The sequence below is a fragment of the Cornus florida genome, unplaced genomic scaffold (assembly GCF_030987335.1).
Source record: "Cornus florida cultivar Cherokee Brave unplaced genomic scaffold, ASM3098733v1 CherokeeBrave_3.0.0_Hap2_Chr09, whole genome shotgun sequence".
Classification (NCBI taxonomy): Eukaryota; Viridiplantae; Streptophyta; class Magnoliopsida; order Cornales; family Cornaceae; genus Cornus; species Cornus florida.
The window spans coordinates 85638935-85658372 of NW_026775579.1; the positions used below are offsets into that span (position 1 = coordinate 85638935).

Genomic DNA, 19438 nt, shown 5'->3' on the forward strand with positions numbered 1-19438 from the left:
ACGTACAGGAGGGAGGGAGGGAGGGGGGGAGAGACAGAGAGAGAGAGAGAGAGGGGGAGGTATGAGATTGGTGAAAAAGCTGAACACCCAGGCAAAATACTTATCTTCACAGTTGAGAAACTAGGAGAGAAGAAAGAAAGAATATTAAAAGCCATACATGCCTCAAAGCTCATCATCATCATCATTTTGCATTCAAACACCATATATGATTTGTCATCTACTGCTTGGTCAAGCAAGGTTTCCACATGTCCAATCCTTCTTTTTAATACTAGAAATTTGTGGGTGATGTGTTACAAGAGGAGAATTTCAATTATGATCTGTCTTCTTGTGGCTTTGAGGCCCAGAACACAACAAGGAATAAAGCATTGTGTTTGCTAAGGAAAGAAAAAGTAGGAAAAGGCAAAAGCAATAACTTTGAGAAACATGGCCTCATGTTATGTTTCATCACTAATAGTAATCAATTATTCAGGTAAATAGAGGTGGATTGCTAAGATTAGCCACAACCATGTGCTGACCCTTTAAAATAACAATGCAAAACAACTGCACCATTGGCAGAACCTGGTCGTATAATGGACAAAATGAGAAAAGTAAACAAAGTAACTTCTGGAATCTCTCTCTCATGGTGTGTGTATATATATAAAAAGCAATCTTACCCCACGAGACTTCCTCCATTGCGGTGTCTGGGGGCCGTTTAGATGTGTGCAATCATACCTCTACAGGGGTGTATATATATATATATATATATATATATATATATTTATGTTCATGTTCATGTCGATCATGACAAAGTTTTACGCTGACTGATCAAGCTACCTGCACAGGCGGAGTTATGGTGTGTGTGTGTGTGTGTATTCAAACCTCCCTGGAAGGAGAAATATAAAATGATGCTGAAGTAATAGAGATAGCTTAAGATGGCTGCAAACAAGCACCGCCTAATAATAGGATACTAACATCTTGAGGCTTAAATTTAATTGGAGGTGAAACTGGCCCATAGGATTGCCCTCACTTTTTAGCATTTCTTTAATGCTAGATTTGGAAAAGAAAGTCATGATTTGCTCAAACTTGTGAAACAAAATTCATCTATTTAAATAAATAAATAAATAATTGTTCCAAGGCCTGTTCAAAGCCAATAATGATGTTTATGATAATGTTGATAATTATGCTTTCCTAATTTTAGTTCTAATATATGGTTTTCATCTGATTACCTGTAAATCAGGATCAATCATTAGGTGACCAACAAGTCTTATTACATGGGAATGTGTGTACAATTAGCATATATTTACTCTGCAACTAGTGTGTTAGCATAAGTAAAGATATTAGTGATACAAAGATAGTTAAAAGTATCTTGTGCTAACAATCTAATCATCATATTAAACTCAATTAGGAAAGTGAAAAGTTCAAAAGAGCATGTGGCCGGTGTTTGAGAAAATCACATGACTATTGATAAAAAAATAAAAATAAATAAAAAAACACCATCATATAATGCCATCAAAGTAATGCTAGGCTTGAGGTTAATTATTGCAGTCACTGTCATGGAAGAATATTCACCCCCATCTTATAAACCCTAGAAGGCAGGGGAGCCAAGAAACATGAGCTGTCAGCTTTTGATTGGTGGTGACAGCATTGAGAATGGCAAGCACGAAAGAGTGGAATAGTTGAAGGTGGTGAGCTTTTCCTATTGAACAAGCAGATCTGACTTGGAGCACAACTTTTCTTTGTAAGCATAATGTTAGGTCCTTTTCATTTTTTTAATGAGGCTTGAAAGAAACCTTTCATCACATAATTATATGTTCTTAAGCATATAAATACACACACACAGTCACATACTATATTAACAATACTTGTTCCACCTCTCATTTTAATTCATATTAATTAGCTAGCATGGAGAATCAATTTCTTTAGATGGAAACCTTCTTGCAAAAGGACTTTCCATCTTATTTTCTTGGAATGGAAAATGGATCAAGAATATTTTCAGCCGATCCAATCATCTGGGGTGCTCTAGCTGATGAGAATACTTGTGGCGAAGGTGATTATTGTAGCAGTGTAAGATCATCTTCATCATCCCCTGATAGTTTTTTTTCGAGTTCAAACTCAAGTTGTTCCATGGATGAGGCTTCTGCAGCCACCACCATGACTACTAAAGTCCCTGAATTCACCATAGCACAAGACATGTTCGAACCGCCTACTCCATTTGTTTCTAGATTGAATTTTGGCAACCTTTCTGATCATGTCAAAAACGGCTATGTTCCATTAAATTTTCTGAAATCCTTCCCAGAACTCAACCATGTTCAAGTGCCTGAACCGTCTACGCCACCTTCACAATCAAGCCCTTCAAAGTTCCCAAACCTAGGCTTGTGTTTGCAGGAACCAAACATCTTAAATATACCAACAGGAGCTGTTGATTCTCTTGGGAAAACCCTAAAGAGTGAGCCCATGTCATCCTCATTGAACCCTTTGTTTCACATGTCTCAGCATGGCCAGAGCCAGCTTCAACCGGGCGTGGAGTGGCTCAAAATCAATCAAACCTTGACAGACTATCCCTCAAGAGGCTTTGGTGACTACTGGCTGAGTACTACCAAGACACAGCCGATGAAGTACACCGGAAAACGAATGCAGTCTCACAGCCAGAAAACCTCTTTGTCATCAGTATCATCGTCCCCGGGAAAGCTGTTCAGAGGAGTGAGGCAAAGGCACTGGGGGAAATGGGTGGCAGAGATTAGGTTACCGCGAAACCGGACAAGGGTTTGGCTGGGGACTTTTGACACAGCAGAAGATGCTGCTTTTGCTTATGACACAGCAGCTTACATGTTGAGGGGAGACTATGCGCAATTGAACTTTCCAGATATCAAGCATAAACTTAAGGCCAATCCTGCAAATGGAACAACAGCAGCACTTCTCAAAGCGAAGTTACAGGCAATATCTCAGGGAGTTTCCAAGAACAAGAAGCCAGTTGATCCTCCACCAATGTCACCAAATGAGCACTTGACAGAGGATTCGAAAGGACTCGGAGGTTTGAGCCAAAACCCATCAAGAAAAGAGTGGCAGTTTGAGTTGGAGAGCAAAGTTGGATCAGATCAGACGGTTGAGAATAAGACGACTACACAAGAAGTGTCATCAGAGTTTGATGGTGTTCAGCTAAGTAGAATGCCATCCTTGGACATGGACATGATCTGGGATGCACTTCTAGTCTCTGATTCATGAATCATAATGTTGAATTCCTTAGGTTTAATAGATCTTCCTGTGGTTGATTTTCTGTTCTTTAAGGTACAAGCTTGACTTTGTGTTTGTTTTCAATAGGAAGCCAATTAGTTTGCTCTTTATTGGTGGCCACAGTTAAGATCTCTTGTTTGATTATAAGTACTTTATGCAGTTCTCTCCTCTTCTTTTTTTGTTACTTCTTTGCTGAATTTGAGATTCTTTGAGTTTTTGTTGATCTACAAAATTTCTATGTCATGAGAAGAAGGATGAATTTTTATTAGCATTCAAACTTGTCAAGCTAAATGGGAAGATCCAGATTTAAAATGTGCTTCATGGCCCTCTTATATTGAGTCAAAGGGCGGCATAAAGAATGTTAGAGGTCACCGTGGGCCCAAATTTAGAGGTATAAATAACGTGTCCTGATACATCCTGTTATACAACAAGGGACGGCTTAGATAAAACCATATTATTTTTTAAAAATACAATAGTGTGTGTTTGATCTAGATGCAGAGGTACTTCCTTCTATTACTTTTATTTTTCATTATTTATTTGGTTGCATTCCATTAGTCAGCTAAATGAGAACATGGACCAGGTGCCAAGTCAAAAATCAAGGTTCACTTACTGATGCAATAACTTAAACAAGATTAGTAGAAAAAATGAATTTTTATTTGACAATCTAGAGTCCAACAGTACCAAAGTGACACAAATATCGATTTCAAATCTTAATTACCGAATATATATATATATATATATATATATCGAATTCAAATCTACCCACAGTTAAGCATCAATATACTTCAAATAAACCTGCTGAAACCATTTAAAGCCTTTTGATCAATAATTTTCATTTATAAAGTCAAAATGAGAAAAATTACATAGTGGCGGTAGATAAAAGGAACTGAACAGTGTTATCAAATTTTTACTATTTCATGATGAAAGTAAGTAAATTACGAGTTGAAATTATTGTTGCACTGCATCCAATAATTCATATCACACATATATACACTTCGTGTAATTAATGAGGACCGTCGAATAATACAACACGAGTATATATATATATATATAACCCAAAGTCTTATCATCATTCATTATAGTAACACGTATGAAACAGCATTTGACATTTTCCTTGGTTTTCATTATCGATGACATATAGTAAACTAGAGTTTACACCTTGTTTTTCTCTCTCACTTGTACTATTTAATTGTGGAATACATTTTTTCTTAGGAATTCGTCAAAGATACATTTGATTCACGCATGTAATGAAGAATGCGTGTCCAAGCAGCTAGCGGTGGGTTAATTCTAATGTCTACATTGCCAAAAAATAATAATAATAATAATAACAACAACACCGACGTATTCTATGTAATTTTTTTTTATGGTGCGCGAGTGTAAGATTAATGACAATAATGATGAAATGTGAAAGATATTTGTAACAACACTTACCTTAGTCAGGCAATTCTGGTTAATTTACAGTCATCACGACTTTAAAATGCGAAGAATGCTGAATTTACCTATAACACTTGCCCCATTCACACCCAAACAATGTGAGATTGTGCACCTGTAACTTATCTAATATGATAGCCCGCCAATGTCTCTTACACCCGCCGACAACACACCCGCCTACACCCAAACCTATGAATCCATTAGCTACACAATGAGCCTGCTTTTAAACATCATTTCTGGTGCCTTCAGGTCAGATGTTGTTTCAAATCACTTTCAGGGATCAAAAAACGTTTGGTTTCTCTCGTGTACACTTACTGCAAGTGCAAGTTTGTGAAATGGTCCAGTCCGCTGCTGATTGGTCCAGCAAATAGCAATGTTGTGCAAAGGTATAATACAGCAAATAAATTATGCTAGTCCCATTAGCAATGGTGTCAAAGAAAAAATGGTCTTGTCAATTGTCAACTCTAATTTGATAATGTACAAGTGTCTCTCTGATATGATCATGGACAAGTCTAGTTCTGTTTTAAGGGTTTAACCAAAAGTAAGCCTGTGAGGATATGATTGACATGTTTGTCTTTACGCTGAAACTCTATCCCTTGTATCTTTTCATTTCATACTCTATAAGCGGTACTTGAAACAGGGGAAAAATTTTCAGATCACTTGGTCAATCATAAATTGGGTGAATTTGTCGGTAATTTTATTTATTTATTTATTTTAATAATTTCTAGAAACTGAAGACTATAAATAATATAAACTAAAAAATAGTAAACCATAAAGATTAGTAGTTAGCCTAATATTGGACACTTTTAATTTCTTCCCATGGTGAGTTCACAAAATCAACCACCAAAAAATGGTTGTTAATACCTAATATTTAGAAAATAAATGGGAAATAGTCAAGATGAGTGTTTTCCAACTTCTGACATGAAAGCAGTAGAAGCCTAACCCTGAACTTCAAAACTACATATCAACTAGGGAAAGAACAAATGATTTCAAACATTTGAAATTCATATTCTAACATTCAATTAAAACTTCAGATATGGGAATTCAAACGCAGCCAATAATATATCCAACTCAACAACTATCATTAATCTTTAGAATCCATGACTAAACATACACTAGTAAATGAATAACATACATAGTCTATGAGGTGTTCAATGCCTCTATGAAACTCAATGCATTCTACTAATTTTTGTTTTTTTGATAAATGAATGTATTATAAACAAAGTACCAAAGAGGCCACAAGCAGTGAACAAACAGAGGGGCACCAAACTAAGCTTTTCTTAATCAAGTCAACTCACCTATAAGATCAACAAATGTGTATCAACATTCCAAAAAGAGTGGTGATGCATCATCCAAAATTCGGATGTATCCAACTGCATTTATGTGAGTGGTGATCACGATGATCCACACTCAGCTTTCGGACGCTTTATCATTTTCCTTCAAGAAAACTTCTAAAATTCCAAAAAACTAGAGAGGAAGGAGGGGAACAATAATAAATTTTCAATGCAGCAGCAGCAGCAGCAGCAGCATTGGAAATCATTCATTAATGGTTTAAAGATAGGGACAGCAGTGCAACACAAAATGTTAATTTAGCCTAAGCATCAAAATTTCTACACTACAAAACTGTTCAACTATGACCTGAACCCTGCTCCCAAACAAAACAAGAAACATCTCTACCAGCATGTCACTTTTACCAAAAGAACATAATTAAAGAGATGAACAAAGATATCTAGAAAAAAGATAAATTAACATATCTAAAAGCATCTATGCTCAAGTAAGCTACAGACCACAGACAAAATTAATGATCTTCAATAGGGCACTAAATTCATTTGCTTCGCTAGTTACTACTAATTCTCTCTATACTCACTTGGTACTGATTCTTTGTCATTGCCATCCACTGATTCTTTCTCTGTCCTAGATACTGGTTCGTTCTCCGTCTCCATCAAAACATCATCCAGGTTTTCTTCAATCTTATCGCCAACCTTGTCAACTTTTTCCCGCAATTCAAAAGCCTCTTTGTCAGTCAAAATATCCATAGCCACATTTTCAACACCAATTTCCGCTCCTGGAGATGTCTCCATATCTAGGTTCTCGTCTGCAGTTTTATCATCTTCCATGTCACTCTTGTCAGAGCTAATCTCATTTTCCAGAGAGTGAGGAGAGTGCTCACCAACAATTTCAGTTCTCACATTTGCTTCTACCATATTGACATCTGACTCAGGAGGACGCTGCTGTATTGGTATTGCGTCACTAATAAATTGCTCCAACCTCAATCTCTCCCTGTAATCTTCCATTTCTATCTTGTATCGTTCTTTATCCTTCATAGCTTTATCCTGATAAACCTAAATTCAACAAAAACCAAACATGATAAAAAAGTTGGTTATAATTGAAGTAAAAAAGAAATAAATAAATAATAGCATTGCTATACATGACAGACATGGTATTTTTGTTTATACCACTTTTTCAGATTCTTCCATTTTGGTCCACAGTTCACCTATCATCCTACTGATCTCTCTGTCTTTCCCTGGATGAAGTGGTTTCAGCCTCGCATGCTGCTCTGCGAAGAAGAAATTGTACCCGCTTCTGTTAGGTTTTGGATGAGCAGGGTCCCTTTTCCTCATCTCAGATTTCTTCCTACGCCTGCGACGGAGCACACCTGATGATGCAGTCTTGTTTTCAGTATCATTGGCAGACACATTTTGATGTTGTGGCACTTCAAGTGCTGGGTTCTGCAGAGCCTGATAAAGGACACCTTTTAGCTTCTCTGAGCCAATTGTGACAGTAACAAGATATCCACTTTCGAATTTCCCATCGATGACCCCAATCACTGGAGAACCTGTCAGTGGTACTGGTCCTGCTGGAGTATCTGCTACCTTAAACGGCGGAAGTGCATTGCTTAGTTACCCATAGGACATAGTTATAAATTGAACAGTAGAAGCATAAACCAGAAATGCAATCAAAATACATATATGGGAATAAAACATATAAGAAGGAACGTGGTTAGTAAACAAATGAAATTCTGATGGGCGAACAAACAGAATCACAAGGTTGTAGAAACCTATGTATTAGGATTTAGGAAGCATCGCCTGAAGTACCATTTTGTTGGAACAAGTATAAGAACAGAAAAGAAAACTTGGAGAATTTAATAACATGTTATAAATTCAAAAGGTTTCTACTTCTCTTTTTTCTTCACCTTCAAAAGGGCATAATTCAGTGAATTCCTACCTTATCTTGCAAACATTTCAAAACTTTTTAACGCAAAATTCATGAACAGAAAAGTTTTTGTTTCCCGTGCTATACTCGGATATTTTAAGAAGTTTCATCCAACTCCTAAGCACCTGAAAGGCTTTCCCATGTAACTATCTTATAAAGCATTACAAGTAAAATAATTCCAGCTGCAAATTTCTAGAAGACACAAGGGATCAAACAATCATGTATTAAAACTAATGTTACACAGACTTGAATCAAGGTATGTTGGCTGAGAATGTGTGTCCACCAAATTTCCAAACCCAGGGACAAGGACACGGCTAAAAATCTTTTTAGTATTGTTTTTTCTAAAGTAGCATGATATTTTTTTTTGTCAAATATAAGTGTTCACTTAAAACTTGTTCCGACACAATAACGTGACAAACACAGAATGATAAGAGTTTTACGTAGAATTATCATAAAGCTTTTCAATGGTGCGTGTCCAACCAGACACCTACTCCACACCCATACCTGTGTGACACTAGATTTAAACTTCATTTTTCACAAGGGAGTACAATGCATGACTACACCAAGCAAATGTTTTTATCTTAGAAGAAGAAGAAGACCTCCAGGCAAGGATTCTGGTGTTTGATGCGTTCCACCTGTTTGAGTATCTGGTAATTGCAGCATAGGTTCACCCGAACCATGAGCTGGAACTGGTGCTACGGATGGACTTTGCAAAGCATCTGCAAAAGATTTTTCTTGATTATTTGTGAATATATCCATCAAATTATAAGTGGAAGAGTTAAAAAAGTTCTCTGCACGTACCAGCAGATACTGGAGTCCAACCCTTGGCCTTAAAAAAGTAAATCTGCTCATAGTGGTGAAGCAATGAAATATAGTACTTGCGCAGCACAAAAGAAGCATTTGTAGCTGTGGAGGGGAAGCTGAAAACATTAGTTACTTCTTTCCATCTTCTCTCTCTAACAGTCTGTGAATTCAAATTAGAAAGCAACTGGTTACTAGGCAACCCCCTGTTAGGTAAATGTTAACAAAAATTACTACATACTTTATTTAAGTCTTCCATCTTTACTGTGTCATTGAACCATTTCTCCCACTAACAACCAGAAGAAAATAATAAAAGGACAAGAAAGAAATGAGAAAAATAGCATCTACATACTTTATCGGATTGAATTTCCACAATAAAATAATATTACAGAATTTAATAATCTGTTTTGGTTGCAAAGAAATTAAGAAAACAAGAAAATTATATGCAGTCTTACTCCCACCATTGCAACACGGATTGGAAATAAATTCAGGAATCTTCAAGTCCACTTCAAAAAATTAAATTACTGATACTGTCACTTTCTTTTTATTATTATTATTATTATTTTTTAAAAAAAATAAAAATAAAATTTCACTTGATTTGCAACTCATAGGAATGGTTTACTTTTTTTTTCCCTTGCAATCTCCTTAGCTTTTTGCAACTTCATCATTGTAAGTTCTGCTCGTAAACTTTGCAAGCAACTTTGATTTCTAGAGTTACTAGCAATTTGTCATGAATGCAACACGAAATAAATTTCTTCCAGGAACGGTGATGATAACTTTGCTACGAAGCACATTAAAATGAAAATTTCTTCAAGAAAATGTCTCAAAAGATTATGATGTACAACACTTTAATGGCAAAAGCATAAGGCATTATTCCTCCTGTGAGCCAAGGCTAAGCCTCAAGGAAAAACTGCATAAAGCATTTTCAACTTATTGTTTTTGAAAGAGTGCTTTCGGTTTCAAGTAAAAAAGAAGTGTCAAAAGGAAATCATAAAACACACAATAAAATTCTCTAAACAAACACAGCTCAGTGTTTCAATCCTTTTGATGCTAATATTAGCTAGTCTCTCAAATCAAGAATATTATGAAAACTGTAAGTGTAGAATTTCTAATGTTTGAAATAGAGATGCACAGATATAAAATGACCAGAATAGAGCAAACTCAAAAGATATTAACTTGAAGATTCCAATAAACCAATCAACAATATACCTTTTCAATACCACCACGAGAAGTTACCTCCACAAAAAGCCGATGCAAGTCCAGGTCCTTCCCTCCTATAATGGGAATCCTTCGTAGGCATATGACATAAAACAATATAAGTGTCACCCGCAAGGAGAAATTCCAGGAAAAGTGTGCATAAATTGCAAAGAGAAATAAGATGCATGTTCTTATTGATAATAGCAATATAGCATAGTTTACTGGAAGTTATATATGAAATACACAAGCATTTTCAAGCTTCATCAGGGCAACAACTCAGTACCTTGCCACATAATTTTTTTTTTTTTTTTTGAGGAGGTAACCGAAGAATCAACCCACCCCCTAGCCACTTTGGACTCTTGAAGCCCGCAAACCACAGGCATCATTTAAGTCCAGGCCTCACCTGACTTGAACCAGGCGACCTAAAAGAAGTATCCCAAAGCCTTACCAGTCGAGCTGCCCGTGTGGGACAAACCACTCAGATATTATTATTGCTGAAACTTTTTAATTTTCTTGGTAAATGCCTAACCCCATGTTAAGCATGGATTTGAAAATACCCTATAGGATAGCCTATCCTGATCCAGGCAAGCCAAAGAATTGAGGCCAAACAGGATATGTTACACTTCCAAAAGAGGTGATAAATCAAGTTATTTAGCATTCCAGGCACATATAAACGAATTTAAAATTTGTTTTTCTTTGTCTTCTTCGGAGTTTAACAATGAGCTCTCCATCAGCATCTCAAGCCCGAGAAATAATAAATTTATATTTAGAAGACAATGATAGAGACGAAATGATTCATGTGTTCAAAATGCTAGACTCTGCCCCATACCTTCTGAATCCTGAAAGACATTTGGAAAATAAGCATCTTTGAGAAGCTTTGACGAATTCAAAAATTCCAGACCATGGTGAATGAATATGAAAGAAAAACACAGGCCACAAACCACAAACAACATGCAAACACACACTAAGCGCACGTGCGCACACACACATTACTCATTTTTCACTTAGAGGTGCCATTAGTAAAAAAATGTTTGCTAAAGTCCCTTCAATAAGATTTTAAAATACTTGAATATATTCATTCAGTCCAAACATTAAAGAATAAATGTAAAATGGCCACCAAGAAAACAAGTGAACAAAATTTCCAAAAATAATTTTAAAAAAGTGCATACCAAAGGTACTATTCATGGATTTTCACAACTGAAAAGTAATCCATTTCTCAGTATATAAACCTTGATTTTCAAAGTTCTGAAATTCCATATATTTGATGAGAGGAAGGTTCATATAAAACCAAAAAAAAATTACGTTATTAGATTAATCTTACATGAACTTGGTCCCCATAGCAGCATGAAGCTTCTCCAAAGTAGTCATGAAGAGTTTGGGAGAGGCTACAACATCTTCATACTTGGCCATAGGTGCTTGGTATGGTTGATAGTTTGAGGGTGCTTCTCTCATGGTCAATGGGCTCTGGTTAGCAGCAGAAGATGATGCCATTCCTGACTTCGCAGCAGCAGCAGCACCACCACCACCACCACCTCCCTCTGTCTCAACCATCACCCACTCTACTATTTACCTGCCCTTCACTGCACACACACACACAAACAAACAAAAACCAGAAAGAAAAAAAAAAAAAAAAAAAAATTATATATATAGATAAATCACAAGAGGAAGAATGGTTGAAAATCATCAAAAATAAAGCACTTTATAGGTGGATTTAATTAAATGCAGGTGAAGGAAAGAGCAAATAAGACAAATTCATAAAACTCATCAAAGAAAACTGCCATGGAAATGATGAGAGGAACCAAACAGTCAATGGATGCAGACAGAACAGAAAGTGGAAAGGAAAGTAATGAAAAAGTAGAAAAAGAAAAGCAATGAACAAAAATATATCACCATGCATGAGCAAGAAAGGACAAGGATCATCAGAATCACCTTGATATGATGAAAATTATTGAAGATAAATCTAAAAATACAACCACCCTTCTTGTTGAACTATAACTCCTGCTACAACCAAAGGGATATACATCCAAACCCCAAGAAAAAGCAGGCAATAGTACAACATAGCTGTCTTAGCCATGAATTCCATCACAGTAACAAAGATGGAACAGATAGAAACCCTTCAGGTAATGTGAATAAAGGGAGCCCCAGATGTACAATGTGAACTGGTGTTTACAGGTCTATAAGAGCTATATAATCTTTCCCTGACATTCTAAAGATTGACCCCTAATAGGTATCATATTATATTACAGTACTATATACATATTAATAACAAAGTTCCAAGACTCCTTTTTCCCCTTCTCTGTTTCAGGGTACAAGATTTAGAAGATACCATGGTGGGTCCTGTGAGAGGCCATTCTCATCAATCAAGAAAAGTCCTCTCAAAACAAATTAAATACACAAATTAAAAATTAAAAATTAAAATAAATAAAATATGAAACAAATCACAACACAATGCATCGATGAATGTTTCTTATATTGTTATTATTTTAATTGCATTTCTGAGTGTGTGTTTGTATATATATATATATATATGTATGTATATATTGTTATTTGTTATTTATCTCAGATATATATGAATTTATGTATAAAAGATAATATAATGATATATAATGACTTTTTGGAGCATATAATACAAAACCCAGATAAAGAAATGACAGTAGCAGTGTTTAAAATAAAGACATATACTTACCAACGGAGAGAGTTGTATACAAAACAAATATGAAATGACATCAAAAGATGAAGCTTAAGACTAACCCTTAAAAGGGTTGATTTTTTTCTTTTACTATTGTTTATAAGGTTGGGTTTTATTTTTATGTTGCAGAAATGAAAAGTAAACCTAAAAATTACATACCCATCATGGAAAGATAATTATGCCCTCTCTCTGTTACACCCCAATTTCAGAAACTCAGGGGTAGAGATGGGTTTATACATACTATTGGCATGTATGATGAAAATGGTGAAGAAATGAAAAGCCATATTGGAATGACAATTATGCCCTCTCTCGGTTTTACTACAATTTCACCTGATCAAGGGTAGATATGGGTTTCTACATTCTATTGGCATAACTCAAGAGTCCCCCATTTGTCACAAAGAAGATTTGAGAGGTGCCCAAATCATCAGCCTATATAAAGATCTATATTTATATTAAGATGTATTATATATGGACACACAATTTAGCAAAATCTAAAATTGTAACGCTTCATTCTCTCTCTGTATATATATATATATATTATATATATATATATAGACTGTTGGGATGAGAACCAAAAGTGGTTTGAGAGATGGGTGCCGTAACAGATGCTCTTTTTATTTAATACACATTTAAACCTTAGAACAAGTCTCAACCCCTCTCTCTCTCTCTCTCTCTCTCTCTCTAAACGTATTAACTCCTTCTCTCTCTAAACGTATTAACTCCTTATTAAGTTTATTTAGTTACACCTCTTTTTATATCGTCACCGACCTTTTTGTCTGCTAATTAATTAAGGGCATGTACATGAAGTTATTTTTTGAAGGCAAGTATAATAAGTTTTTTTTTTTTATGAAGAGTTAACCTAATTAATTAAGAGAGACACTATTCGCACTCCACTTTTCTATGTTTACACTATAATTTTATATAGAATGACAATTATATCATTCACTTTACAAATAAATAATTATTACTGTCCTTTCAGATTTTGTCTCCTTATCTCTAATATTTAATATTTTAAGTTTCTTTTGGCAAGATTAAAAAAAAAAAAATCAAATAATATTTTGTTTCGATGACAAAAAAAAAAATATGTTGGATAAATTCTCTTTTGGCAGGACCCAAAAAAATATATATATCTCTTTTTACAATATATATATATATATATATATATATATATATTGAAGAAATTATCTCTTTTGTTAAGACCAAAACAAAAAAGTACGAAAAAAGAGGATTAAAAAATATATATATCTCTATTGAATAAATTATCTTTTTTGATAAAACCCAAAAGAATATTTATATATTTCTATTGAATAAATTATTTCTTTTAACGGGACCAATAAAAAATCACAAAAAAAAAGTTACCTCTTTTGACCGGACTGAAAAAAAAAAAAAAAAAGAAGAAGTTTACTTCGTTGAATAAATTACATATTTTAATTGCACAAAAAAAAAGAAAAAGAAAAAAAAAAAGAAGTCTATTGAATAAATTATCTCTTTTGACTGCCAAAAATAAAATTATCAATATGAAATAAATTATCTTTTTTGAGAAGACCTTCGAAAAGAAAAGAAAGTATAGCACTGGGAAAAAAAATAGTAAAGGAACTAAAGAAGGTAAAAAAAAAAAAAAAAAAAATTGTATAAAGGATAGTTATGATATAATAAAATAAGGTATAATACATTAATGAATTCAATGACCTTCTTGTCATTTTCTTTAAAAGAAAAAGTTAAGCGTAGTGCAATTAGAAAAAATTGGAGTGGGAATATCCTCTCCCTTAATTAAAATCATATATATATATATATATATATATATATATATATATATATATATATATATATATAATTATAAATAGATAAGAACCATTTGCATTTAATTAATACATGAGTCCCCACTTGCATGTAATTAATGACTTTAATACTTTATTATAATTATTATTTTATATATATATAATATAATATATATTCCAATATATAGTAATTTTATGTGTAAAATTCTGAATGGTGCGTATATTTTTTCTTCTTTTCTAAGAATTCAAAGTAGGAATGGGAATGTGCATTAATGTCTTTAAAACGACATATCAACAAATTTTCTGGTATTAGAGTATTTTCCTGGCATTTTTTTTATATCTGATGTGCAAAATTATTAAACATTTGTTTATACTTTTATCGTGAACTTGTTCTGGATTAAATATAATAAAAAAAAATTATGCATATCGGGCGACCTAATCTGGTTCGCCAAATTAATAAAATCCAATGCAAAAAGTAGCGCAACAACTTGTAAGTTTAGAATAGCCTAAACCCAACCCAAGCCGAATGAATTGAGTTAGGTTTGGGCCCAAGTATTTAGATGATATTTATGCTATATTGCTATCCAACCCAAAAGATAAATGCTTGAATTGAGCTATGCTGTTTTGGGCCAGTCCCAAGCTGGCATACTGCCATTTAAATGGACTTGGATCCTCCCTTGTGAATGAGAAGAGATCTGTCTTCTCATTGAATTACGGGAGACAAAATTTGGCACGATAAATCAATACGATTTGAACATGACACGAGTTAAATGGATTTAAATTTATGTTAAATGAATTCGAATCGTAGATGGGTGTTTAACCCGTGTAGTCTATTTGGAACTTATATTTTTTTTAATATTTAATATTAGGTTGAATATTATTAATAATATAATGTCTCGTTTTAGTAAATATGTTATTAAACGGGTTGCATATATAACTCTTTTAATAAATAAGTTAGGTTAGTATTAAGAGTTCTTGACATAATTATTAAACTGATTGTATTTGGTTTGAACTAGTATAATATTCTTCTATCAACACGACACGATTATGACTTTTGAACACAAATTGTCAATCCTAAATTAAATTCACTTTCAAATACACTATGTATAGCTCTCATGTAAGGTCAATCAAAAAAAAAAAAATTGTTTATTATTTTATGAACCGACCGATAAAGTTCGAAAATTTTAGCTGTGATTTTCCATGAGAATGAAGACCAAAAAAAAAAAAAAAACTAAGAAAAATATTTGAGAGAGTATTAATCCATTTCTGAAATAGATGAAGATCTTTTGAGAACTTATTTTCCATTCTTAATACTTCACTAATGATCCTTTCCATAACACCCATAAAATGTTGTGAACCGGATAACATTCAGGCCTCATCTTCTAAAATCAGTTTTAAAATATCTTATAGCCTATGTGTTGTGTCTACTCGTATGGATCAATATGAACACTTCCAGGATTATATTTATATCAAGAAATTTTTATACAAATACGATTATTAAATAGGTAGTGATTTTTTTTTTTTTTTTCCCATATTAAATAGGTAGTTTACATGACTTGTGTAGCTTATTTAATTAATTCGTCAACAATCTAATTAAATTTCGTAATATTTTTTACAAAGGTCAAAAAATTAGATCGTGAACATGTTTAATTACAATAGTGGCTTGGAATCACTATAACTAAATTATAAGAGAATTGTTGTGTCAAACAAAAACACAATAAGTATAATTAACATGTCAATTCAAGTAATGATACAAACACATTAAGAACATTGTGGGCTAGTATTATCCCAAAATAGTTGTCAATTTAAAAAGTCAAATAAAAAAAATAATGTTATATTTTTATCATTATCTTTTAAGTTTTAAAAAAGTCTTTCAACTAAGTAATATACATCTTTAAACTTAAAAGAATAAGTTAGAAATTTTAATAAAGAACAATGCCATTTAAATGTGTCCTCTTCAAAACTTCTAATTATCCAAGATGGAGAAAAAAAATATCAATTCATATTAAACCATGAAGTTATGGGCCAGCAATCTATATGTTAATGGTGTATCTTTGTGATTTGTGAACAATAAAAGAGGTTATGTGATTTGTGAACAATAAAAGAGGTTAGAGGAAACCCTGTTTTAAAAGCAATGCTACACAAAACCATGTTATTCTATTCTGTGCTCTCTTTTTTTATTATTATTATTTTTTTATTATTTAAGAGTGGTAATATATTAGAGAGAAAAGGCCAATAAAAGACCTTTATTTTATAGAGAATTTGGAGAAATGATGTTTTATTAATGGGTTTTTTACACTAATTAGTGTAGGAATGTACAACTTTTATATAAATTCTATTACTTATCAATGGCAGATTTAATTATTGAGCTGACATTTCCATTTGTATCACAGCGCCACCTATCATTATTTCATGTCTCATACTTCTATCACGATGAGTCATTAATTTATCGTTGTAGAAGTTCTAGCAGAACTCACAACAACATGCTTTCGTCATGACGAATGCATTAATTTATCATTGCACAACTATCTGGATTCAAGCAAACAGTACAATAATATGGACAAAAATGTTTTCTAGTTTACTAACCAATGCAAGTCGGTCTCACTGTTTCTGGCCAAGGTCTCTCGCCAAACTTTTTGGTGGCCCTCACCATCACTTCGAGCTTGTTGGATACAAATGTCTATTATCCTATTTATAGACCTAATTCTAAAATTTTATACAGTCCTAATTACTTACAACACAAAATTCTCTATTATTTTAGAATTTTCTACCATCTACAATGATGCACAATTTCTCCAATATTTTGGTTATAATCTTTCAACTCTCTCTAACAAACTAACACTATATTTCTTTATGTAAATATAGAGTCTCAATCTATTACAATTCTTCCAGATATCATGAATATGTGCCAATGACAATGTATTATTTGGAAAAAAACTTGGCTCACTTATTTATAAATTTGTTAATAACAAAATAAAAATATGTTATATTTGATTGAATGGATATACAAATACCATGTTATGCTGTTAAAAAAAATATTCCAATAATAATTTCCACCCAAATTTGCAAGTTGCAACGCTCTCATTGCGGCTCGAGCTACCCTGCCTACCTCGACTGCAAACTCGGACTACTTCCGAGTAGGGCACTTGGCGTGACATCAGATCAAGAACTGGGTCTTGCCCTAATACCAACTGCAACGGGTGGATGTTTGCCCATTTACCTAAAAGCTCAAGTTGTTGGGTAGTATTACATACCAATCCATTTGCACTCAATCACTTTCCCTTCCGAATACGATGTGGGACAAATGACCTTTGTTACAGCATTCATGCACAACTTCTTCTTCGATTAACAATATGGGCCTCATAACCGCGCGGGCCAACCCAAACCAAACCAATTGAGTTGGGTTGGGCTTTAAGTATTTAGAAGATGCTTATGCTATATTGCTCTCCAACCCAATAAGATAAATATTTGAATTGAGCTGAGGTGTTTTGGGCCGGTGTCAGACTGACATACTAGAAAAATATTGATTGATTTCTTAAATAGATGAGATCTTTCAACAATTTATTTTCCATTCCAAATACTTCGAGAATGTTCCTTTTTACATAACACATAAAATGTTGTGAACTGAAAATCATTCAAGCTTGTATCAATACCAACACCGCACGATTACATTCATATTAAGAAATTTTGATACTAACACAACATAATTATTAAATAGGTAATTATATATAACTTGTGCAAGTTGTTTAATGAGTCAAAACTTAAAAATGAATAATCTAATTAAAGTCCATAATATTTTTATAAGGATTGACAAGTTAGCACATCAAACACAAATTCAATGAGTTAATTAGGATGTTCACAAATTCAATGAATTGACGAAAAAAAATAATAATAAATAAATAAATGTAACTAACATTTCAATTTGAGTCAATACAATTATAATTCAAACACAATTAAATTATATTCAAATTCATTTCTCATATGTTGTGTTTGACTCATATCAATGTGTGGTATCTCACTCTCGTTGTGATTGTTGAGCTTCTCCTACTTGCCAATATAGACTAAAACTAACTAGTATACTTCAAGAATTTGTTCCAAATCTAAATCACACATCACTTTTTTTTTTTTTCTTTTTCTTTTTCTTTTTTTCCATGTAAGATTAAGTGTCACACATCACACTTTCATATTTTGATTAATTTTAAAAAGTAAAAGGTGAAGATAGCAACGTAAGATACGAGCACAAAAGAATAACTTCATGATGAAAAAGAATATCAGTTAATTATGTTAATGGAAATTAATTAAATAGTAATTTCATCATGTGTACTTGTGAACAGTAAAAGAAGTTAGAGGAAACTCATTGGTCTAAAAGCAATGGCTACACAAAACCATGTTAATGTACCATTTTCCTTTCGGTTCGAGTGCTTAGATTACAAGTTATTCTATTTTATGCCTTTCTTTTTCAAAGAGAATATATAACGATTCACATAATTAGTGTTCGAAGAAAAAGACGATAAGAAACATCTGTTTAATCATGAAAAAGAAAAAGTTACCATATGGGGCATCTTGTACCACTAGTTCCAATAACATGGTGGGTGCATTCACATTGTCACTTCACATTCCAGATATTTTAACTAAGAAAAATTAATAATAAAGATTGCGAATTTTTTTATTATACTAAGTCTTTGTTTGGATGTAAGATATTATTTTTAGAATTTTTTTTTTCCTTTTTAAGATAAAATTTTTTTATTTTAAATTTTTGAATATTTGATAAATGTCTAGATCGAGTTGATCCGACGAGTGTTTAAAATGATAAATTATTTTTATTAAATTTTAATATATTTTTTTTCTTAGTAAATCTTTTACAACAATCAAACACCAAAAAATAAAATAAAAATATTTTACATTCAAATAAACAGAGCTCCCTTTGTCCATATTTACGAATGGTTTACTTGATGAGATTTCTTAAACGAAGTGCTTAGTAATTTATATATATATATATATATATATATATATATATATATATATATATATATATATATATATATATATATATATATATATATATATATATATCGTCAGCTACCTCAAACCATGCATGCAAATTAGTTGGGAGATCAAA

The 19438-nt window shown here is 32.9% G+C and overlaps 2 protein-coding genes across 2 annotated transcripts; one reads left to right on the forward strand and one right to left on the reverse strand.

Annotated features, from left to right (window-relative positions):
- Positions 1-1755: 1755 nt before the first annotated feature.
- On the forward strand, positions 1756-3394 carry LOC132274843 (ethylene-responsive transcription factor ERF062-like). Its single transcript, XM_059776184.1, has one exon. It carries the CDS (start codon positions 1903-1905, stop codon positions 3199-3201), a length of 1299 nt encoding a protein of 432 aa, XP_059632167.1. The 5' UTR covers positions 1756-1902; the 3' UTR covers positions 3202-3394.
- Positions 3395-6488: 3094 nt separating this feature from the next.
- On the reverse strand, positions 6489-11848 carry LOC132273047 (high mobility group B protein 15). The gene is made up of 7 exons (XM_059774081.1): positions 11174-11848; positions 9865-9943; positions 8656-8818; positions 8454-8573; positions 7980-8004; positions 7098-7536; positions 6489-6983 (listed from the first exon to the last, which is right to left on the reverse strand). The coding sequence occupies exons 1-7, from the start codon at positions 11401-11403 to the stop codon at positions 6489-6491; spliced, it is 1551 nt and encodes a 516-aa protein (XP_059630064.1). The 5' UTR covers positions 11404-11848.
- Positions 11849-19438: the final 7590 nt, after the last annotated feature.

Bases quoted from the DNA above. Each gene is read 5' to 3' on its own strand.
- LOC132273047 (XM_059774081.1), bottom strand. From the start codon at position 11,403: ATGGTTGAGACAGAGGGAGGTGGTGGTGGTGGTGGTGCTGCTGCTGCT. The intron at 8,819-9,864 runs GTATATTGTTGA...TTGAATTCACAG, and splicing joins CTCGTGGTGGTATTGAAAAG to ACTGTTAGAGAGAGAAGATG. The intron at 8,574-8,655 runs GTACGTGCAGAG...AATCTTTTGCAG, and splicing joins TTGGACTCCAGTATCTGCTG to ATGCTTTGCAAAGTCCATCC.
- LOC132274843 (XM_059776184.1), top strand. From the start codon at position 1,903: ATGGAAACCTTCTTGCAAAAGGACTTTCCATCTTATTTTCTTGGAATG.